At 39.7% G+C, this 25639-nt stretch overlaps 1 protein-coding gene across 4 annotated transcripts; it reads right to left on the minus strand.

Annotated features, from left to right (window-relative positions):
• Positions 1-760: 760 nt before the first annotated feature.
• LOC116055283 (guanine nucleotide-binding protein subunit beta-4) lies at positions 761-25502 on the minus strand. Of its 4 annotated transcripts, XM_031307149.2 has the most exons (12): positions 25380-25502; positions 19766-19849; positions 13967-14175; positions 13662-13700; positions 12623-12729; positions 11164-11178; positions 9082-9145; positions 8453-8615; positions 7560-7626; positions 6883-7084; positions 5633-5849; positions 761-5247 (listed from the first exon to the last, which is right to left on the minus strand). In XM_031307149.2, exons 3-12 carry the CDS (start codon positions 14021-14023, stop codon positions 5141-5143), a joined length of 1038 nt encoding a protein of 345 aa, XP_031163009.1. In that variant the 5' UTR covers positions 14024-14175; positions 19766-19849; positions 25380-25502; the 3' UTR covers positions 761-5140. The 4 variants fall into 4 exon arrangements, 3 of the variants coding, with proteins under 3 accessions (XP_031163009.1, XP_031163008.1, XP_031163011.1); XM_031307148.2 differs by lacking the exon at positions 25380-25502 and having other exon boundaries at positions 19766-20005; XM_031307151.2 differs by lacking the exons at positions 11164-11178; positions 25380-25502 and having other exon boundaries at positions 19766-20004.
• Positions 25503-25639: the final 137 nt, after the last annotated feature.

Raw genomic sequence — 25639 nt, forward strand, 5'->3', positions numbered from 1 at the left:
AAATGCACTCGTTTGTTAGACCCATTGGTGATTTTAGATCCTTTTTAAAATTCTTTTCTAAATTTCATCTCAGACAGAGGACAAACAATTACAGGTTAAAAGGGCTTGAAACAGGTTTAATATCCTGTGTGTCTGTTGCCAATGCTATGCACCTGTAACCCCGTCAAGGAAAGGGTTAACAGAAACGTAATTTTGGCCAATTGGAGGTGGTTGTGCCAGACTCCTGCCTTTGGCTGAGTCTCTATCTGATCTGTCAGAGGGAGAGCAGGAGTGCGGTTGTGAAGTTTAACGTCGGTAGTCCCCAGAGAAGAAGTTGGTAATTTCTTGTCGCAGATTAATTCCAAATTGAAACGTAAGCAACTAAAATTGCAGAATGTTAGAACATTGTGTCAAATTGGTCTTTATTACAGTGATTTATAAAATGTCAGCTTTAGTACCATCATAGTGATAAAAAACGTTAGCTGACTTTGTTCAGTAGCTAGCTCAGAGATGATCGGCTAATGAAATTACTGATTTAGCGGAGGGGGGGGTTAACACTTTTGCATGCACTAGCTATATATCCGTGTCACATTCTCATTAAGGGCTGAGCCCCCCTAAAGGTCTGATCCTAGAATCGCCCCTGGTTAGACAAAAACAAACACCAAATGTTAGCTTTTGAATTACTTAAATCTATGTCCCTTTCTATGTCATATAGATCTTTATATATTTGTATACAGTCTACATTTCTGCAATAAAGGAAATCAGTCAGGGTTTTTTACTCTTGGTTAGAAGCTTTTTATTGGTTACAATAACTCATGGCAACATATCAGTATCACCAAGCCACTGTACAAATACAAAAAAAAGGTCTGGTGTGAAAAAGACTATAAAAATTATTCCATAACAAGTGATTATAATTCCACACAAAAAGCACTGTAAGAGAATTATCATGGCACCAAGTCCCTGGTCTTTACTGGCTTAAAACATAAAACAATAAATAAAATCAAAACAAAATGTCAGAACAGTAGGTTGTAGAGTCAAAGGGCAGTGCATTATTTTGTGATGGTGCTGATCGTGTGACATAATCAATTCAAGTGGTGGGGTGTCATTGAATCAGAAACTTTCAATTTCTCATATCCAGATATTAAATTTAGAGGGTTGTGCAAATGCAGAAATACGGCCAAACATGGTGCAGCAGTGACACATTTTCACATCTGCTCTATGAAGTTAGACGTTGGCACTGTGGGTGACTGACCAATCGCAACTCACGTTGATCGCCAAAAAACGTACATACCAGTCCAATGATTCAAAGAAGTCACAGATCTTGGTACTTTGGTAACAATGTCTGGCAATACTGTAAATGCATCAAATGTTGACATTTCGTAACACCAAAAAAAAGCTGATTCGACAGAACCATATCGGTTGTATAGTTAAGAGAACAAACTGGATGAGAATACAATATTGTGAAATTAAATGAAGTCCAGCACCTTTTGGATTAATGTGTGAACTGCACAGGCATGTAGAAAGTGTTACTATTCCAGATTCAGCTGCTAATACTGCTGAATTACACACACAGCGAGGAAATGGCTGCTGCTGAATATCACGGTCAGTAATACACACATTCCCCTTTTTCAGCTGTTAAGGGCTTTGGTGTATTTTTATTTTTCACAGCTCATAATATCATGAAAGAACAGGGTGGGTTTATTGGAATAGTTTAACATTTTGGGGAATACTCATTCACTTTCTTGAGGAGAGTTAGGAAAGATACCACTTTCATGTCTGTCTGTTACCAAATAACTTAAAAGGCTATAGCTAGCTGCTGGCTAGCTTAGCATAATGACTGGAAACGAGAGAAACGGCTAGCCTGGCTCTGTCCAGCAGTAACGATGTCTGCCTATCATCATCTCTAACACTGACTAATTAACACATATCTCATTTTTTTTAATATGTACAAAAACTGAAGTTCAACGGGGTAGGTATGTGCCTGGCCAGTTGCTAGGCAAAGTTACTGCTACCAGCCAAAACAATAGTTTGGTGAATTGTCGGTTTTTGTTTAACAAATAAGATATAACATGTTAACTAGTGAGCTTTAGACAGAGCTAGGCTAGCCGTTTCCCCCGGTTTTCTTTCTTTGTGCTAAGCTAAGCTAGCAGGCTGCTGGTTGTTGCCTAATTTTTAACGGACAGATACGAGAGTGGTGTGGATCGTCTCATCTAACCGCCAGAAAGCAAACATTTCCCAAAAAATATCAACCTATCCCTTTAAATACATTTTCTCATCTTAATCTGGGGACACATGAGCGTCTGATGTCCGCTGACTGAGATGGAAACTTTACTCTAATAACTTAATAACACTAAAAAACCCCATCTTCAGATATAAGCGGTTGGGTATAAAATCAGATACTGACGTGACTTGAATTGATGGATATGGAGGAGGCTGGCACTTGAGTAGTGAGCAAACATGTTTTGTTTTTTTGTCACATTGACTAGTTTTCAGTTCACAGCTCAGGGTCTGTGGATAACATTGGCACAAATGAGAAAGTAACACTTAAATCTATATGTTATCCACATACATCAGCAAATCATCCCCCCCCCCCCCCCACACACACACACACACACACACACACTATCAACACTGATATGCAATACATATCACATCCTACACACCTCAAAGATATTCTCAGGCTAAAAACTATAATCTTTAACATTCTCTCAAAATGAATTCATTAATGCAAAGCCAGGTAGAAGCAGCTAAAACACTTCAAAAACAAAAAAAGGTCACTAGAATCACGGTATGCCAAAGAGGGGTTTCATTGATAGCTGATTGAACCTAAATAAATACTACAAACTGTACGGTAGTAGTAGAAAGCAGAACTGTATAAAAAGTGATGTAAAACACTTGTTTTAAGAAACAGTATGGAGCTGCATGTGGTTGCAGTGGTTTTCTGTAAGCATGCTTTTTAGTGTTCACTAGTATCAGAATGTGCTTCTATTGGGAAAAGAAAAATAATTAGCAATCTCTCTTACTGATCAGTGTCTAAAAAGGAACAGTAAGAGGAAAACATTACTGTAGTCGATGCTAGTATTACCTTCTATTATGAATGGTATCGTAAGGCAGAATGGAGACACAATAATGCCACATCTCACAGGAGCACAAACCCTCCTTTATCCAGCCCAGGTGGGTCAAATGTTTATATTCAGAGATAGGCACCTTAGACAGCTGATGGATAGGTCCAACTCACATATGTGTATTTTATTAAGCCTTTATTGGAACCAAAATAATAGAAGATGTTTGATGAGAAAATACTCAAAATCAGAGATAGCACTTCTATGGGTAAATAAGTCACATGTGCTCAATGGTACTACATTTGTACTACAGTTTGTGAGTGCATGTCTAGCTTTCTACTAAGTGTACATTTCTGTCTACCAAGTGTACTTTCTTCACAAGCAATATTCAGTTCGATACATGTTTTTGGTGAGGAAATAAAAATGTTAAACCCTTAAAAGAAAAACTTTTTTCTTTATTTACAGGCTTGTGGTGACTGGTGTTATTTAGGAGTGGCTAACATGATTTTAATTCCATGCAGTCACCCAGTTCACACCTTGATGACAAAGATCTGTTGATCCTTTGCTTAGAAAAAAAAAAAAAGATTAAAATGACATACAAACTTTCCTTTTTCTCTCTCTGCATCTTTCCTCTAGTCCTCATAGGCAGCAGACAGAGTCACTGCTGTCCTTTATGGTCCTTTAAATATCCCCACATAACGACTGAGCTCTCTACCATGTGTCCATACAGGCCTCAGTACCATTACAGGCTCACAGGTAGAAAACGGCTTCTGCTTGGGGAGAACAAGTCTCTCTTTGCGATGCCTTTTCTCCATCAGTGTCATTTGTACGGGCAACTTGAGATGCTCGTCTCAACTCTTAAGAAAAGCGTAGATTCTATAGGCCACATAAGATATTATGATGCAAAACCTCTATTTAGGACTATTTTGGGGTTGTCAATCATACCACACAGCTGTTGATTTGCATGGAATGGATGTGGTCTTCAGATGTGGATTCAGCATCCGGTGATTTGAAACCACAATCCATGTGAGTAGAGGCCAAGGCAGGGTCTCCAGTTAAATAAAATGATCTATCTTAAGCCTAAAATTCACCGTTCTCTACTTTGGAGCTGAAGCTGAATCCAGACTAAAATCCAAAAAACACCACTTGTTGGCGTTTAGCATTGTGGCGGTTTCCTTCCAAATGAAAAGACTGTGGTGAGGAATGCCAGGTGCTGTGTTGATAAAAAAAAAAAAAAAATTAAACTGTCATCATTCACATGAATTTGTAGAAACAGGACGCATGAGGCCCACTGCTTGCAATTCTAATACACATACAAATGAGGAAAGTGAGTTTAGTTGGGACAAATTATATTTTTGCAAATTGTTTTGTTTACTTGCTAAATCCTCTTTTGTTGCTGGATGAGTGAGTGATGAGTGAATGAAAGGAGACTTTCGGTTAAACTATGATACGTTGCGGTGTCTAAATTGTCTGACACTACATCTGGTACTCATACAGGTACAAGTGTTTCTGCATCATGTTGTATGTTGTAATGTGAATATGTACAGTTGAAATAAAACATAAAAACCCCCAAATCATAAAAATAACTCAAGTGTTGGAAATAAACTACAAAAATATATACATACACATTATATATGCATATATGATGCATATATACACACATAATGCTATACATATATACTGTCTTTTTATATACATTTACATATTACACACTGACGCTCATCTTGTTTGTTGTTAGTCACGGTAACAGATGTTCTTTATCTAAAAGAGAATTGGTATAAGGGCGAAATCTTCTATTTTTTTTCCTTCAGTTTTTCATTACTCATCTCTTTTTTATTTTTGATTGGAACAATTCTACTGAAAGGTTATTTTTGTTTTTGTGTAATAGCCGGGTGAAAAAAAAAAAACGTCACTTGAAAAGGTAGAAAGAGTTGGTACTTTCTCACAGGGGGGCAGGTCGCCAGCAGAGAGGAGAACTGGGGGTGAGTTGAGAGGATTTCGGCTGACACAGTGAGCACCCCTCAGGTCCAGCCCAGTAGATGAGTTGGGATATGTGGGGTGGGGTTGCGAAGGAGGAAGTTGGCGGGCAGAGATTGAGATTAGTTCCAGATCCGGAGGAAACTGTCCCAGGAGCCGGTGGCCACAGCCATGCCGTCTTCTGTCACCCCTAAGCAGCTCACTCTGTTGTCGTGGCCCGCTAGCACACCTGGAGGTCAAAGAAAATAAACCAGATTCAAAAGGTTGATCACTAAAAATCTGCAACCCAAAGTCAAAAGCCTTTCAAACAACATCAATTAATTACTTAGAAATAACTGTAAAGTCTTCAGCTTTGTAACATAAGCAGTTAAACAGTCCGTGTTCACACTAGTACTTGATTCAATTTCAACTTGCTACTCATTTGTCTGTTAATATCTTTTTTTTAGGATGCAACTTATGCCTGATATTAGAGGTGAATCCATTGGTTGATTAAATCGATTTACAGAAAAATTACTGCCAACTATTTTGATAATAAACAAGACGGTCGGATCATCGGTCATCTACAATTGAAAAAAATAAATAAAAATGACATTAAGACTTCAGACGCCATTTACCTGCACGCTCGCCCTTCAGCGTATCCCAGACATTGCAGTTGAAGTCATCGTAGCCGGCCAGGAGCAGCCGGCCACTCTTGGAGAAAGACACTGAGGTGATGCCGCAGATGATGTTGTCGTGGCTGTACATCATCAGCTCCTGGTCGGCACGCAGGTCAAACAGCCTGCAGGTGGCATCATCTGAGCCTGTGCCAAAGGCATTCCCGTTGGGGAAAAACTGCAGGAGAAAAGAAAAATCAAGCGGAAGTCAGGCAAGTGTTGTTAAATCATCATATGTGGGGTTTTTTTAGGCACAGGGCTGGGGCCTTTGGGGAGAGGTTTTCTTTTAAGAGGCTCCTTGTTTTCTTGTTTTTACCACAATAAAAAGTTCATAAAGCAATTAAAGTCTGGCACGTTAGACCAACGAAACAAAACACAAAAGATCATTTGTTTGTGGGTAATTTAACTTTTCCAAGATATTGCTGCATCCACCCAACATAGTAGTATTTTATTAGTGGCTAATGAAATGAGATAAAATTTTAACTTTCTCTTTTTTAAGATTATTCTTTGGGCATTTTCGGGCCTTTATTTTGATAGGACAGCTGAAGACGAGAAAGGGGAGAGAGAAGGGGGAATGGCATGCAGCAAAGGGCCGCAGGTCGGAGTCGAACCCAGGCCCGCTACGTTGAGAAGTAAACCTCTATATATGGGCGCCCGCTCTACCAACTGAGCTATCCGGGCGCCCAAAATTCTAACTTTATTATGGTATCATTTTTTTATACCTTTATACTTTGCAAAGGAAAAATATATGGATGTCCCGATGACTCCCGATCACACCATTTTTTTGTTTCACAGTCTCAAGTTCCCCACTGGACAAGGAAAACTACACTTAGTGACGCCTCTTGCCTAGTTACTCTTTGATTTTCTTCTCGTGTTTAACTCAGATGTTGGCTCCAGGGAATAACAGCCTGTAAGCGTGGTTAAAACAGATGACTTGGGTTGCTTTCACACCTACCTTGTTTGGTCCGTTTCAAACTAACCCTGACGTTATAAATTTGGTGTTTCGGATATTCTGTTCAATAAACAAGCGACCGGCCTCTAGGCTGTCTGGCAGTGCGTCTGTGGCGCAGGAGGTGTTTTATCAAAGGCTGCGATCGCTACAAGCTGATGTAAATGATCGGAGTAAAGTAATCTGGGTAAATGCGAGAGAGCGAGAGAGAGAGAGACTGTGTGTGTGTGTGTGTGTCTGTGTGAGGGGTTTCAGTACTCACGGTGACGGCGTTGATATCGGACACGTGGCCAGTGAAGGATTGCCTGCACATGCCATCACGGATGTCCCACAGCTTGGAGGTGGCATCACAGGCTCCTGACACAAAGGTCTTGTAGTCCGGGCTTAGAGACAAACTCATCACATCCCCTGTATGGCCGGTGAAGGCGGTGGCCTGCTGGCCTGTCTCTATGTCCCACAATGCACTGCAAGAAAGGAGGTAGCGTTTAGGTATGATTGTCCCCTGAGACAATAAATGCTGTAATAATTACATATTATCTAAGACATACTAGCTCCTATATTAACTGAATTTTCTGATTTATGTTAATTATTACAATTTTAGTGCCATTATTGAAGGGCTTTTTCCATATGCATCTTTATACACCTTTGTAGAATTATAACCCTGTATGACTGACAGAGTCTGCCGTGGGTATCTACTTTCACATACTAGAGTAGTGTTTTTGTAAAATCCACACAAAGGGCATTCCACAACAGCAACATGAGGGTAAGATAGTGAGAATAAGAGGATGGATATTGGAGAGAAACTCTTTGACATCTTTATATAATGTGGTGGAGCACCTACAATCTACCGCGTAGCATGGAGACAGGAATATTTCTAATAACGTAAAGAGCTTTAAATTATTTAAACTGTGCAGATAGGAGCAGAGGGTGGTTGCTCACCAGGTGGTGTCTCCAGAGCTGGTCAGTATCTGGTTGTCATCCAAGAAACGACAGCAGGACAAGTAACCTGGAGATAAACAGAGATTCAACATCAGACACGGAGAGCTCCGCCCTGCCTTGTCAGTACACCTGGGCAAGGCACTTTACTCTTGAACTACTCACATGGTGGCCTACCACGACTGAATTTTGACTGCTATGCTAATCCTTCTTCACAATGTTGTCTATGTAAGTTTTAACCAGGGGTGAGATATTTTTCCTGTAACCTGTGGCCCTTCCCACTCGTATAGATTGTGCTTAGGTAGCTGAGCCCACCCTTTATCCACATCCTGTGATTTGAAATTTTTTTAAAAGTTGCGAAATGGGCATGTTCATCCAGCACTGTAGCCATGTAGTAGAAAACAATGTCCCTCCACCTTCAGGGATGTGCGTGCACTAGAGTTGCACTAGTATATTAGTGAAACTTAATGGCTATATGGTGTCATCGTACTCTCTTCCTAGGCTGACAACTAATTAAATGTACTGCAAGTACTGATCTAGCTATGGTTAAATTAACACTTCAAGGAGAGGTATGTACCAGGAGACATACTGTAAATAAGCCTGTGAAAACGTGACATCCAGTGGAAAATAACAGCATTGTTTGACACATTGAACCAGCCAGTCTATACATAATATCTAAAATCTAAAACTACAGTAAGGAAATATACAGTATGTGTGTCACAGGTATTGAACAAATCAGGCATGCTGGAGTGCTGCATTCAGGTTGGGATATGATAAATAAGTAACAGTTAAAAGTTAGTTAACATAATAAAAAATAAGAAATATGCTCAGAGTTACTGGTTCTGTTGAGTCAGGAAACGGCTCATTTTATTAGTATTATTTTTTGACTGGCCTACCTGTGTGTCCGGGTAGCTCTCGGGTGACACGCACGTTGCCCTCACGGGTCTTCAGGCTGTATATGGAGCAGATGTTGTCCAGGCCACCGCAGGCCACATAGTTCCCAGAGGGGGCGTAGGCGCAGGTCATCACCCAGGAAGAACGCAGCGGGATGGCATGCATCTGAGGACCAGGAGAGTATTATTAAATACAATAAAAGGAAATAATGTTCAGCTTCAAGGTCAATTTATGTGCTTCAATCCAAAATGCTGTGTGATACAATTAAGTCATCAGCTGACAAAATTCGGCCACTTCCTCTTTACTTCACTACTTCATTATAAAACTCTGAATTTGCTTCTCAATAAGACGAGAGATAATTGGTCATTTGGATGGTGGCCTGTCGCAGTTCCCAACATATTTACAACAGTACTGTGTTTAAGGCCAGTGCATAAATTACAGTCTGTACTCTAAAGGAACATCTGGACAGTAGATATCAGCTTGTCTACCAGACGAGAGTCAGCGAAGTCTGACGAGAGCAGCACATTGCTGATGGCAGAAAACTTCTAAATGTACTGTAACTCTGATGGAATTTAATGCAACTGTATTTGTACATATTATGCATTCTATTATTGATTTTGAATAATCTCACCTTATTTGTTGTGTAGCTGTCCCAGATGATTAGCTTTCCATCTTGCGAGGCACTGACCAGTAACCTAGAAACATGTTAAGAACAGCAGCATGACACACGGGTCACACATAAAACACATAATCTTGGGGGGAAAAAAAACCACAATCTAAAATACATGCAACCTGGGTTATTAAAAGCAATGAGAGCCAGCAGCCACCTAACAGAGTACTGTGCTATACTGTCTGAATAAGTTTAAGGTGCTCTGTCAAAAAGCATTCAGCGTGAGCTCCCTACTCTTCTCTGCCAGTCCCCATTTCCCTCCATCTTCCTTCTTCTTCCCCCTCCTGGTGGAAGTCTCCTCATCCAGGGAAGTCTCTTTTAATGTCCCACGCCATGTAATATTCATTACCCCAGTTATGTGAAAGTCCCTACTGTCGGGTGGGAGGTGGAAGCCTGAAGGGTTGAGAAAGCACTAGAAAGAAGCTGGGGTGGGGCACATAGACTGTTAATATTAATGGACAGAGCACGTGTGACGTCACCCGTTGGTTTGTGGAGATCTGCTATGAGTCGTCGAGTTTGCTGTTAGGGGGGCAGCCATCTTGGTTGCGGATGTGACGATTTTAGACGAGAGGGAGGAGTGAGGGAGGAGCCATAGACTGTTGGGCGGTATCTGACTGTGACGTCAGCTGAAAGTTGGCAACGCTGCTTACACTCTACGTTACGTTACACACTATCACTGGCAATCTGGATGCAACTGCTGCTGAAAGCTAGCCTACATAATTCAAGGTAAGATTTAGCTTTGCTAGGTTTTAAGTTCACGTGCCATGGATAAGCTTTGCTAAACCCTCATGACTGACAGGCCGCAAACTGTCAATCACATCATAGCCACGCCCTAAAACACCCCCTGCTTAATCGTTGATTTAAAAATCAACGAGACCATAATTCAAAAACTGAACATCATTCTGTGTTGCAGAAGACTTAAAACTTGCGATTGAGACCATAAACTCATTATGAAAATGTTTACTGAGGTAATCAATCAAGTGAGAAGTGGGTCACTTTCTCATTGAGTTCTATAGAAACCGATCTCCTTTTGAAACCGCAGATAAAATGCAGGTTTAAGGCACTTGCGCATTTGCAGCACTTTGCCGAACCGGATGCTTTGTCCATTAATATTTACAGTCAATGGTGGGGCAGCAAGAAGGGACAGCCAAAAAGGGAATGCAGAGGAGATGATGAAGTAGAAACAGTCAGTATAGAGTGAGACTTATAGGTGGTGCAGATGCAGAAACAGCTGGAACCCCTACCTCCCTTCCTAACTGGGCGTTTCCCTCTCTCCAAGGACAGGAAGTGGTTTGACGGTGCTATGCTACAATCAAGTGGAGAGCCATCATGCTTAAATGTCAGTGGCTGTATACAAAATAAACACTGGCCTCCTGCAGAGTCACCCAGAGGGTACTAGGCACACACACACACACACACACACACACACACACACACACACACACACACACACACGTTTAAACAGCCTATGCATCATCAGCTGCAGGTAATACCAGAAGGTTTTACTGAAACTAATTTGCTTAAACAGAACAGTTTGCAGAACAGGTCAAATCTACAAATTGACCAGAAAAACAGAACTACTTTTTGGCTACACCGTCTTCCAGTTAATTTTGTATGGATTAAGCCAGTGCACTGCATGCATACTATAGGGAAAATACAATTCTTGGTGCTCATAATTGCAGGAATTCCATTTAAAAAAGCAGTTTGTAGGTTGTGCAGTCCAATCTGGACTCACTGATAAATTGTGAATCATCACATTTGGAAAACTTTTAAAATCTAAAAAAAAGGTTTAAATCTTACAAACTGCATCTTTAAGGAAATATTAAATAAGCTGTGGTGGCTGCCTGTCTCTCTGTGCCCAACTAATATCATTACTGTGCTCATAGTGAGGGCGTAAAACAGTGCTAGCACTCGGACAGATGTACAGTAGTAGCGGAGGTGGCAGTAGTGACAGTCAATTATGGTGGTATTAGTCATATTAGTAGAATAATAAATAGTAGTGGTAGTAGTGGTAGTAGTACTGATAGTAGTATAGCCCCACACCTGGGACTGCCGTCACTGCCCCAGTGCATTGCATTGGGAGACAGGTGGACAGAAAGAAAGATAAATAGTGACACAGACATATTATACACAGAAATATTAATAACAATTGAAAATTCCTATATTCTAAAAGGTAATTGTACCTGTGTATATTTGCAGTGAGAGTTGAAATTTGGTTTCAATTTCAATTTTCAAAACTCAAGTTATGCTACATTGCATAGCCTAGATATCGACTGTTGGTGGTATTACTTAGGAAGTACTAATTATGTAAGAATTGAATCAGTTAAGTCAATTTTCCAAGACCAAGATTGAGCTGATGCCAGGTGATTTTATTGTAAAATTCCCACTAAAGGTGTGTCCATGTTTGCCTGAAATAGAAACTTGCAAACATTCAGCTCTTGGAGGCACTTTATTGCCCATCCCTAACATACTGTAGATTAGGGCTGCACAATATATCATTTTTTCGCAATATCAACTGCCGCAATGCATACAAACGCAAACACATTGCGAAAAGGCTGTGACACATCGTGAAAGACACTCAGAGATTTTTTTGTGTTAGTTGAAAGAAAATATCAGGAGAAAACTGCACTTTAAAATGTAATGTCATTCTTTTTTAGTGGTGCCTTTTACATTCAATTCACTGTTCGAAGAATGTTGGAAATGATTTCCTTTCATTTGTTATATTCAACAAGCAATATGTTGTATTTTATACTGAAAGCAGCAGAAATGCAGAACTGAGTACTTTCATATCCATTAATTTATCGCAAGTAATATTGTTATCGCGATATTCAACAATGTTATTGTAAATTTTACTCATATCGTGCAGCCCTACTGTAGATCTTGACAGTTATAGCTGTAGTGTTAACAGTCACCATGCTGTCACTGGCAGTCTAGAAACTAAACAGTCTCTTAGCGCAGACAGAAATTAACACTGGCTTCAAAGGTCGTACAATTCTAATAAAATCAGAAAAGAAAACGGGCTAAATTGTGGTGGTTATTATGTAATTCATGAGAACTACAGAGTAGATATTATTTTGGTTCAGTGTGTTCCGTGATAAACAAAAAAATAATCTTTTGAATGGAAACAACCAAGCAAGCAACCTAAAGCAGCTGAAAATGACACCATATAGCCAGCAGAAGAAACAACAAACCTACATCAACCACTGCATCAAAAATTATATATTATGCCGGACACATATTTAAAAACAAGTTGACGATGGACTGAGGGTGTACAACTGCATTTTGTCATCTATAAGGCCCAAAACTTTCCAGAAATGGGGGGGGAAGTTAGATATCATCTTAAAGTACAGACTGTTTGTATTTTACAGATACAGCCAGAAAAAAAACAAAATAAAAACATAAATCCGACCAGGAAGACAAAAAACCCCAGTGGTATAAAAAGGTAAATTTCCTTTCCTGGTCTTGGCTCATAATTGTGTTGTCTGTAGAATAACTACACTACCTGGAGTCGCTTCCCCAGTGCATTGCATAGATCTTGGCTAGGTGGCCCCTGAGAGTGCGTCGCGTCCGCATCTGTATCCGGCCCACTGAGTCCAGACCAGCTGTGATCTGCCAACACACACACACACACACACACACACACACACACACACACACACACCTTATATTGGTGTATAATGTCTGGAGTATTTATATGGAATCAGTGACAACTTATGTTTGTAAATACTAACAGGCTGGGGAATTTCTAATGTCTGTTTTGACCTTGATTAGCTACTGACTTACACTGAAGGCAGTGCATAGATTTGTGTTGCAACTGTCGAAGGTATTCAAAAGTGAGATTGTCTTATCTAGCTTCAGACCAGATATGGCTAAAACTGCTACAGAACTGAAAAAATATATATTACTAGTCAGTGGGGCAAAGCTTAATTCATGGTGTTCTCTGTATACACTGAACAAAATTATAAACGCAAAACTTTTGTTTTTGCCCCCATTTTTTTCAGACCCCCCCCCCAATACAGTAAAACTGCACATTTTAGAGTGGCCTTTTATTGTGGCCAGCCTAAGCCACACCTGTGCAATAATCATGCTGTCTAATCAGCATCTTGATATGCCACACCTGTGAGGTGGATGGATTTTTTTCGGCAAATGAGAAGTGATCACTAACACAGATTTATGAACAATATTTGAGAGAAATAGGTCTTTTGTGTACATAGAAAAAGTCTTAGATCTTTGGGTTCAGCTCATGAAAAATGGGGGCAAAAACAAAAATGTTGCGTTTATAATTTTGTTCAGTGTATTTATTTAGTTGGTTCACCCTAATACTTGATGCCTTGAGAAAATCTACAACCTCAACTTGGTAAACAGATGTATTTCATATTGTTCATGGTTTTGGCCATTTCGAGTAACTTTTAATGTCTTGAACGCTCCCTTCTTTTACAAAATATGATAATTGTGACCATGAAAATGTGTCAGAAAACTGCACAGAAAAATACACCACTAATTGTTTACACAATTTTCTATATGTAGAAAGAAAGTCTTACCTGTGACAGAGTGGAGTCACTGCAGGCTTTCCTGGCATCCTGCAACACAACAAAAACCTCAATAATCATGCTGACCAGCAACAAATTATAGCTTATTTAGTCACTGCACAGCTACATGTAACACACAAGATTACTGCACGGACAACCAAATAATGAAACAAAAGACTAAAAAAACTACTTTAAATAAGTTTCTAAACATGTGCTATACGTTATTGCTATTTACAGAAAGTGAATATCTCAGTGATCACAGAATAATCAAACAACTTGACATTTATAGATCACGTGCGCACAAAATGTTGCCGTACCCGGATCTGATTGCGTAGCTGCTCGGCTTCCTGCCGCAACTGTTCCAGCTCGCTCATTGTCTCTCTGTGATGTGTTCAGGCCACACTCCGCTCCAAATACTGACTGAGCTGGGAAAACACACGTGCCTGCCTGCACGCACACGCACGCACACACACACACACACACTCACACAGCCAGACACTCTCACACACGCTTTACCAGCTGACACCTGCAAGACAGAGACAGAAATACTATGTGCTCAACAGGCAGAAGGACAGTGAAGAATGGGAAGACTTCCATCAGACAAACATAGGTATCCTGTATGGGTTCAGACCAAAGGATGGTGCTGCAAAGGGTGGGGTTGGGTGGAGGCCTGGAGGGTGGCCTGCCTCTTCAAACACCCCCAGTCTGGCTCAAAAGGCCATCTGAGCCAGGCTGTGACCTTTCCTGACGACTTAATCAGCCTTTTGTATTGTTGCATTTCGCCGTTTGATCTCCCCACCCCGAAGAGCCCCGAACGTACGTGTGTGTGTATTGTGAGCAGATTAGGATGGTTTATTAGACATTATATCCAAAAGAGAACATATGTGCATATATTCATCTATGGGTGTACGTAGCTACATTATGTGAGCATTTATTTAAACGCGTGTCTAGGTTAGGTATGTCAGATCTGTTTAAACGTGCACGAACACGTGTGTGTGTGTGTGTGTGTGTGTGTGTGTGTGTGTGTTGCCACTTCCTTTACCTTGGGGAGCCTGAATGTGGGTCACAAAGCAAAGCACTTAGACACTCCTCAGAAATGTTTGGACTGCGAACCCCCACCCTTTCTCCTCATTTTCCAGGCTGTCCAGAAGTCTAACCCTCAGAGATAAAATTTTCAGTTCCATTTTCTATAATTCAACAATTACACCAAGTCCAGCCCTTCCTCTCCACAGAGAAATCATGTTAAATATAAAAAGGAGGTTGTTGTGCTTTATCTTCATTTTTGCAGAGGCTTTAAAACCATTGGGGCCCAGTTACTTTTTTATTTACCACGAAAGAATCATTTTACAAATAGCTATGAAGTACCTAAGACAATGGTTTGATGTCCATGCTGCTACGATTGCCTTTTAAGATACTGTGAATGTGTGAAAAGCTACTCTTTTAGATTCTCGGTTCACTTGGTTTTGGCCATTGTGCCTCTGCTCTGCAAACACAAGAGAGGATGCTTTGGACTGCTTATCGAGGACTCTTGTCTTAGCCAAGGAGTTCTTTGACAGTAATGAGGCATCAGGGGCAGCGGGACTTGCAATACTTTCAGCTGCCCGGGAGTGACGTCACTCTCGCCTCCCACTGACGCAACCCCCCCTAAAGAGAGGCTCTCAGCGTCAGCTCACCTGCAATGTGGTGCTGCTCTATGACTGCTATGATCCATTATACTGTATGCCTCTGAAATTTGCCACGTCACACAGAGCGCCTTGTAGACTACCAAAACACCCGTTATGACCTTCTACACTTGGCTAAATATTTTTAATCAATGTGTTCAGCCTTGGGCCTGTGTCGTGAAAGGCAACGGAGCACACAAGAGAGATGAGGTAGAAAATAACGCAGTTATGTCAGAAGATGACGCTGAAAAACATGATGTGTTGGGGTGCATTGCCATCAGTTTGGATAAAACTGACAGCTCTGATGGCATGCAATGGCAGTGATTTGCAGGAGTGCCTCATAAATTGTCTCGTTCACGTGGATAATAAATATTAGTAATTTAGAAACCAAAACAGTCCACTCATTACTGCTGTTATAACTAACCACATAACTGCCAAAACATGTCATACTGATAAATGCCTATCAAAAGCCTACTACAGGACTAAATTAAGTTTATATTTAACAATTTATAGTTGTAAAGCTCAGTGAGCAGTGCGTCTTTTCTCCAGATGTGTGACTGGAGTCATGCAGCTAATCAGCCAGGCCAATGCAGGCCCAGAGCATGGCACAGGATCAGGGGTGACAAAGGCAGAGCTGTGTGTTGGCGCTGCCTATTGTGTAGAATAAGGCTGCCAGCTACAGTAGATAGTGCTGCTTGGCAGAGGTGCCTCACTTCAGTGCCACTTAAATGCCTGTGCTGTTCTCTGGTGCTCCGAGACAAACTTAGAGGCAACAGAAGCATCACTGCACATAACGCTAGTTAACACTACACTTGGCAGCATGTAACGTTAGTTAAAAAGGTATGCAGCCTTAAGCAGAGCTGAAATGATTAGTCAATTAGTCAACTGACACAAAATTAATCAACTATTAATTAATTGGAACTATTTTGGTAATTAAGTGATCATAAAAGTCCTTTTGTAAGCAAAATGCCAGAACTTTGAGATAGATAGATAGATAGTTAGATAGATAGATAGATAGATAGATAGATAGACAGATAGATGAGAAATTGTATATACATTTAATCATTGTTTTTACATCTGGTTCAGCTGACAATATGTTATGAGCTGCTGTTGTACATCTTCATAATTGAATTTTAAAAATCGGTAAAAATGATCACATTTGCATGCAACCTTTCAATTTCATTTCATTTTTATACTACATGGGGAGAAAAAGAGACAGAGAGATCTCCTTAACTTCTCCATAGTAAGGACATTGTCAGTCACAAGTCACTATAGTCTCTGATTCTCATAATGAAGCTTGGTCACAACATATTTGTTACAGGGGACACTGTCGCTTTAGTGTGTGCCCCTGCTGACTCAGCGATAGTTCATGTTCAGCAGGAAACATATAACCAAAGGACAGTAAAGGCTTTAAGTCCAGAAGTGTTTCACTTTGTCAAAACTGGAGAAGATTGGAATCATAACGCTCATGAACAAAGACTGGTGAATAGAGCAGCAGGAGGTGCAGGCAATGCAGCTGCACCCAGAGCCACAGGGGCCCAACAACATGAAATGGTCAGGAAGTTAAGGAATTAAAATTATGAACAGCCAGGTCTAATCAAATTATTGCGATAGTCCACTGTGAGCCATTAATACCAGTGTTTCCAGTAAGATTTTACATATTTATCATTATCAAAATCACATTGGACACGTTTTTCCAATGCAAAATTGTAAGCCTTTGAATTAGTTACAATGAACAGAACATTTAAAAAATTGTATGCATTTTTTGTACATATTCAGACATTTTGATCCCTTACAACAAATTGACTTGAAAATGTGGTTTAGACTTAGTCTGTTCTTAAATGTTACGATGTGTTTAATTTGTTTTACATGTACAACCTAAAGGCTCAAGTCCAACCAATATTTAGCTCTTTCCTTTTTCCTTTTCTTAAACTAAGAGCAACTTTTATTCAGTACTTCATCACTTAATGCATTTTCATTTATGAAACATACCTCTGGAGGATACTGAATATGCTCAGATATTCATTAAATGATCAAGTTTTGATTTTGTTAAATATTTGACAAAAAAAAATAACCCTACACCTACGCCTGATCTCAACGTCACAGTTCCTATCTGAGAGACAATTTCAGGAGACATGTGTCTGTACAGGATCGGCAGGAAATGCATTACAGCTTGGTGTGTGAAAGTGAAAACTGGATGCAACAGGGCAGCTCCACCAGATTTAAACTTGTTCAGGTAAACCACTGACTATTCCAAACATCTGGAGAATGGAGGAAGCCTGGTGAGATTCCAGTGAGAGGCTACATGTCTTTCTCCTCGTCAGCTAATACATGCTCATTGATTTTGCTTATTATTACACAGAAGTGACAGGAACACAGTGAAATCCATGTGTAATGACTACAGTATATGACCTACTTTTAATCACAGGTTTCACCCCACCTACACCAGACAGCTACAGAATTACACATCATGTCGTCACACATCATTCCTAATCGAAACTACAAGAACCCAATTAGACAGAAACTGTTTTGTCCAAACAGGCCCTAAGTGACATCCATAATCTGCAGTAAACCATAACCCTTTTAAGGGAAAGTTTGAGGTCTCCTGCTTGTGTATTATGGGTCCATTATAAAAACTGCCGGCTGTTATTTTGTTGTTACCTCAGGTTAGTTTCTTGGAGGTGTGGTATAGGTTTGGTAACATACAGGTGTACAAATAGGAATATGTATAGCTTGAAGATGCAGTACATTAGTGCTGGTGGTATGGTTGAAATCTGTATATAATATCAAAATGTGGCAAACGTATGCAAAGTCACATGAAATATTCAGTTCATGTTTAATGCAATAAGCTGTGTTCCACTTTTTGGCTCTCAATACATGTAAAACAAAAACTATAGGAACTCATTTGATGTTTTCAGTTACAATTTCTTTAGAATCATTGATTTTGAGAACAGAATTTTACGATCCATGATACATGATCATATCATCACGATACAATTCAAATAAAAGTCCATAAATTATTATATTGATATACTAATTATTGCATCCCCGTCCCTATGAGCCACCCACAGTTTTATTATTGTGAGGACGGTATATCGTCTCTCATTTTCCAGGTTACCGTTACATGTTTTTAGTGTTGTCTTTTCTTTGCTGTAGGACTCCATTTAACTATTGTTTTCATTATCAATTCATCTGAATATTTGTTTTTCTTTTAATGGACTACTGATTTAGTCTATAAAACTGAAAATAGTGAAATATGCTTGTCACACTTTCACAGAACCTAAAGTGACGTCTTCAAACTGCTCGTTTTGCCCATGTAGCCTATTTAATTTACAATGATAAAAGACTGCGAAAAGTGACAAATCCTCACATTTGAGAGGCTGAAACCACAGTTTGGGGTATTTGAGCTTGATAATTGACGATTAAGCAATTATAAAAATGTAAATAAATCGTATCAATTAATTTTCTGTTGATCAATGAATCGATTAATGGTTGAGCTTTACCTGGCTTTAAAGTCTGTATTACAGTTAAATGACATACATGACATAACTATTTGACTATTCTAAATCGACAGTGTATGTTATCTGCTTGCTCATCACACCCACTTCATTTATATTTACCATGATATATTTTAAGTCAATCACCATGCTATCCACCTTTGATTTGAATTAAACAGGCCATTGTGGGAAAGCACTATGCCAAAAACTACCATAGGTAGCCTATGTACTAACCAGCCGCAAATAATCTTCAGATTGATGACATGCATGATTCAAAACTAACTTCATACTGTATATCAGAAATCAACAACAACCCACCTGGCCTGATTTATTATGCTGACAGTCAACAGCCAAGACAGGATGCTATCTCAGCTACATCATATGTAGATAGACTGTAACGTTAGGTGAAATTAACATGTAGGCTATTAAGCGTCTTTACGAAGTTATCTGAGTCGTGATACATTTCTGATACAGTCAACAAATTGCATGAACCTCGCGCGACGTCACGCTACCAGTTGCCGCTCGGATGAAGGCGGACTGGCATGTATATTTAATGGAAAAGAAAAAAAGCTACGCAGGGTGTTGTGCAACCACAAATGAGAAAGCTCATATGTACGAAATGCGAAGAGATGAATATGTGCCCACTAGTGAAAGGTTTTGCCCCTATAGTTCCGCGTGATAGTCGTTTGACAGCCTGTAAAGGCCGCGTTTGCATTGCAGTGGATTTCCAGCTTTGCTTAACTGTTAAGAGGAGAAAAAAAAATAGCATTGAAGCAATAGTAGCCTGGGTGTCAAGAGCTACACTGCTGCTCACAGCACAGACAACATTTCAAGCTCACGGGCACTTTTGCATCTCTCAACATAAAACAAACTACACCCGCCGTGGGCAAAGCAGGAAATAGCCTAAAAGCCTCCAAAATATCAAGACAAGACTAACGTTAACGTTACACGTCCTTACCTGAAATGGGCTTTTTTTTGGCTCTGTCCGTCCTTCCAATCAGAGTCACACCGATCCGTTTTCACACGACAACCATGGTCCCAGCTGTGAAAGAAATCGCAAAGGCAGATGTGTTAATTTTGAGACAATTTAATCGGTTTAAAAGGTGCAAAAGGGAGCGCGACTCTGGTCGGATTAGACTAAAATTTTCACCAAGCAAGCTAATCACCACACCCATGAAAGTGGGAACATGGCAACAGCCTACGCTGAGGGGTGCACGGTAGTGAATAGATCGATCATTTTTAATTTCTAACCAATATAACACGTTATACAATACCATTCCCTAATTAACTCGTATTATATTTAAATCAGCACTCCAAAACCATCGGTACTCATTTCTCTTAGCTTGGGAAAATGACTTAAATAGGTTGTATAACCTACGGATAAAATGGTACCGTCCGTCAGCCCACTCAACAAAAAGGAACCGAATGGGATACAGGAAACAAATTTTAGACTTATAAAGCCTGTGGTAGTAGCATAGGGTAGTAGTAGTAGTAGTGATTCAGATGGACATCACCTCAGGTTTGCAAAGACACCTTTTGGTTCCAAAAAATCCACTTTATGATTTGGTCAAATGCCAATACATACAACCAGGACAGTCGTAAATCTGCTGTATATGTTAAAGTTGGAGGTGAAGAGAGTACAATATTCTTTAGTTTAATGTGTGAATGTTATCAATTACCTATTGTGACTTTTCTTTGTGACCTGTGAGCACTATTATAAAGTTACATGTTTTCTTTTTCTGTTTATTTTGCATATCAAAGCAGCTCATAAGTACAACATACTTCAGTCAAGCTACAGTAGGTTATATAGGTGCAGGAATAGATAAAAAACCAAGGTGGTAATATTGCAGCTATTCAAAGATAACTGTCAGCCTATATGAGACTGTAATTAGCAAAAGGTATAGTAGGCTAAGTCTGCATGTAGCCATATCCTTTCGAGGTTAAACTATTAGTCAATTGACAGAAAATGAATCAGCAACAATTTTGACAATTGATAGTTTCATTCATTTATCAAACAAAAATGACAAACATGTTCTGGTTCCAGCTTCTCAAATATGAGGATTATCCTGCTTTTCTCTGTTTTATTTAGGCCTAATTGTAAATTATGTTTGGGTTTTGGACTGTTGGCAAGTCATTTAAAGACGTCACCTTGGACTCTATGAAACTGTGAAGGGCATTTTCACTATTTTCATTCTATAAATAAAAAAAATAATTGTTAGTGGTGGCCCTAAAAGGCACAGAAAAAATATGGAGGCAGCTGTGCCAAGTCTCACCCCAGCACACCACAGTTGGCCTGCAGTGGGCTCATTGAAAAGGATCTCTCTCCATTAGGACAGGATGCATTTTTAATGGGGCCAATGAAAGCGAGCAGTGGGATAGGCTTTTCCATATCTCTGCACGAGCCACAATCAATGGAGGAAAGATGAAAGTTGCCCAGCCCTTGGTTTCCTTTCGGAGTGGCATGGGGTCAGATTAAGTCTAATTGAATTCACACACACAGCAGTAGTTTAGGTGTGTCAGACCAATTTCCCCCTAAATACATTAGGAGGATTAGGATTTGCATGATAGCAGAAACATGTTGTCGTTGGTTTGTCATTAGTGTTGCCACCAAAATGTAATTAATAAAATATAATACATTATTAAATACAGCAATATACAGTTTGTTTTACGTGTTTCTGGACAGCTGTTCTCAAAACGAGAAATACTTTATCAATTCCTTCATACTAGCTTACAATTCACTGCATTTGGCGGAATATCCTTACATACAATTTAGCGAAGTGTGATGTACATACCAAATCATAACCACAAATCTGCCCCTATATCAGAAACAAAGTCCTTTCATCCTCACAATAATCATGACATCTGAGCGAGTTTTCCTGTTCTTGTTAAATATATATAGCATGATGAATGATGATACACAAACAGGTTTTTGCCTTAACTTGTTTTAAAGATGACACAATCTTGGGTCAGCCCAATCTGTCTGGCGTGTAACATCTGAAGTTGCTCAACAAATGTATTAATGAATACTCAATGGTAGATATAAATCATGCAAACACAATTGAACTCTACTCATACTGTACATTATGTTTCATTAAACAGTCAGTTCATTACCATCAATTCTTTTAGCCTTTTTGGACCACAGATTGATTTACAAGGACATAAAAAAAACTAAGAAGGGGTCAACCTTCTCTGCTCTCTGCCTCTAGTGAGTGAAAATACTGAATTCATTAGCCAGCTGAGAAACAGAGTCAAGGTGTCCAAAAGCACATCCTTGGCCAATCAGGTCCCTTGGCCCATTGCTTGGCAACCAAAAGGAGAGGGAGGGAGCACATTGACACTGTAAAAATAGCACATCAATAGCCTGGTGTGTGGAAAAAAAGGAAAGACACACATGTTGGTGAGGCTATAAATAGCCTCCTGGAGCCTGGAACAGGTATCGTGTACAGTAACTCAACTGTATTGTTGCCCACGAATGAGACGTTTTTGCATCAATGCAAATTCAGCATGGGATGCGCAGTAAAGTACAGCAGCAGTCAGGCAGCTGAATGAAATAATTTGAATGTGAGGGAGGTTTTAGGGTTTATGTATTCCCTCAGTACTGTGTAAATAAGGCTCAAAACTAACCACAGGTTGGCATTTGGAGACAGCATCTTCATTCTACTGTTAACATCTGATGTTTCTGCAGTCTGGATGTTTTGCATAGATGCAAAATTACAATGGCGTCTGCTGCAATAATACATTTAAATCTACTATAATAATCAATAATGTGCACTTACAAGTTTGCATGCCAGAGGGGATTTAGGGTTAATGTCTTACATGACTGACTTGGTTGATGTATGATCTTTTCATGTTATCTCATAATTACATCTGCATATTGTTCAGAGGCATCACAACAGGCAGGGTGCTTTATCTAGTCTTTAATTATTATCTTAACGCTACAATGTCACATTGTTAAAATGGGTCATACACATGTGTCCTTTGTGTAACGGAAGTAACGGAGTAGAGCAAAACGTGGCCAAAAATAGATCTATCACATCAATTCAGTTTCACAGGACTGCTCAAAAATGAGCCTAATCCGTGGGTGATCAAATCAAGTGGAGATAATGGGATGTCAATCTGAAGCAGCTTCTCAATGTCTATTTTTATCTGCGTTCCCATTTTTTGGCCACATGTGGCAACACGCCCAACGACCCCCATGTAATACTTCCACTGTATCAAAGGCAATTAAAAGGTGTAGCGACAGTAGAACCTTAAAAGGCTTTAATAGGGCCTTCTTATCCACCAGACATCTCCCGGGGAGGCTGTCCGTTGCCAGGGTAACCCTCACAAATGGCAACTGACGTCAAGAAGGTAGGAGAAATACCAGGGAGAGCCAGAGCTGCTATGCATAATGGATTATTGAAAAAAGGGCTCTCTTGAAGAGTGCAAAGTGACTTAAAATATGCGTGCCTAGCTGGGCTCGCCACCACCACTCTCTCTCTCTCTCTCTCTCTCTCTCTCTCTGTGATGAGGAAAATAGATGTTGACAGTTTCAGGGTTTTATTTGCTGACTGGCACGGCTTGGTGCCAGTCAGCAAGTAAAGCTTGACTGGCACAATGGAAATGATCCATTTTTAGTCAAACACTGCTGATAAACTATATCTTTAAAGAACACATAGTTTTTTTTTATCTTCCCCAGGTTGGATCATTTTAACGCCATTTGTAAATAAAAGTACTCTTGTGGTATGCATGCTGCTGTGTCATGATGTGAACACACTTCAGATGTTATGCTAGTCTCCAAAAAGCAAAACCTTTCTCTACTGTAAATCATAATGTATGGCTGCTTGCAAGAAAGAGATCTGGCACATCAGCTATAAACATCCCCAGCAGATCCTTTGTTGGTTAAGTAACAAGGATCCACAGTGACATTCACGTGTAGCTTTTCAGAAGAGATCACTTCAGATCATGTGTAAGTCCAGTGCGTTACTAGCAGTTTACTCGGCCTCTGTGTCAGGTTCTTGTCTAATCTCAGTGCTGTTGTTGGCCCGTGAGAGACTGTCACACCGGCAGCTTGGTGAAGAGCCCTCATCGTTTCTGTGATAATGCCTCTCATGTTGTGTTGGAGTCACACTATCAGGGCACAGATTGTGGAGTCAGGCTTGCTGATGGCAAAGGCCAAGCACTGTTGCTATCCATATGAATACAGCAGAACAGAAGCATGTATGTGATAGAGAATTGACATGATGTCCATTTTGGGGTAGAGGTGGGAAATATGAACAAAATTACTATCATAATATCACAGCAATAGTTTAAAATCAATATGCTAGAACATTAGATGTTCATATCATGTCTATACTGGTTTGTCTCACTCAGAGAATAGAATAAAATAGATTATTGCCCACTAAGATGGAATGGTCTTAATGTGCTCATGCACTAGAATCTGCACAAAAACATATATAACAGATTTAACTATAAACAACAAAGTGTTAACATTCAATCACAGGTCAGAATCTTTTGAGAGTAAAAATATCCTGGGCTGCTTTCATAAATAAGTTAAATATATTTGTTATTGACATGCATGTTATATATAATATTAATGTGTATATATAGTATGTGGAAAAGGTAAATGCAATATCTAATATTAAAAAAGACTATCCTGTGCCTGAAAATGTTCTAAAGATGCAACATCAGAAATGTTTCCTTTCATTTTGTATTATCAATTTCTACAAATACAAAAGCACCTGTTACATGTGAAAAATGTACATAAAAGAGTCAATTAAAACCAGAATAAGTAGGCCAGAAGTGTATAGCTTTTTGTTTCAGGGAGAAGCTGCAGAGGAAATGTGCAAAGAGAAGAAGTGAGAGTGTTTCAGTCCAGGGGAATCCCAGATACTTCTGTAAATCGAGGGTGCAACAAGCAACATAAAGCATGAACTAACATGCTTTGAGTTTCCAAAGAAGTGAATCACACAAGGCATGTATGGGAAAAATAAATAAAGGAAGTGAGGAACAACCCCGATGTGCTAATGGCACACTATTCAAATGCCTCCCGTTATAGCTGCAACGTTATGATACCAGATGATCATTAATTTATTACCATGAGCCCACAATAATATTGACTTGACATTTGGATTCAGAACATGAGATAATGTTTTACCTCCCAGTTGCCTGAAAAGCAAGCAGGACCTTTGATGCCAAAGCTACAGATCGGTTGACAAGCTCACAACCAAAATACCCCAGTCACCAGTGTTTCCTCTCTTACTGTAGTTCTGCAGGGGTGGCATGACTGTTAGTTTGGGCTCCACACCCATCTCTGTTTTAACTGATATGATTCTCCGAGAGCAGATTTCAGATCTTCTTTTGATGTTTTGTTAGAATACAAATATATTTCCAAACCATAGGAATTTATTCTTTGTGCTTTACATGGACATTTGACCAAATATACAGTTATTTTAATTTCAGATTTTCCCTAGCAGCTATTTTGCTGGGGCAGTGAATCTTAGATGAATGAATCAAGAGGAAACACCAGACAATATGCACACTAATGCACACCAAAACCTCAAAATGTAGTCAAATAATTAAAGCTTTTCTACCTTTGCAGATGAGTAGCAGAGGAAGTTTTCTGCATATGTCCTAAATGGCATTGATTGTGAGTCGTACAGAGCGCTGTCGTTTCAGTTCTTCCTTTCAGCTGTGAGTGTAGATGCTGCTAGGAGCAACAGTAAATGCAGAGAGAGAGGGAGAGAGAGGGAGTATGAGGTAGAGAGCTGCTGAGTGGGAGGGTGAGCATATGGGCGGCATGGAGGATGGGAGATGGAGTAGTATTTCTATTAAAGTGACAGAGTTACAGAAA

The sequence above is a fragment of the Sander lucioperca genome, chromosome 11, assembly GCF_008315115.2.
Source record: "Sander lucioperca isolate FBNREF2018 chromosome 11, SLUC_FBN_1.2, whole genome shotgun sequence".
NCBI lineage: Eukaryota > Metazoa > Chordata > Actinopteri > Perciformes > Percidae > Sander > Sander lucioperca.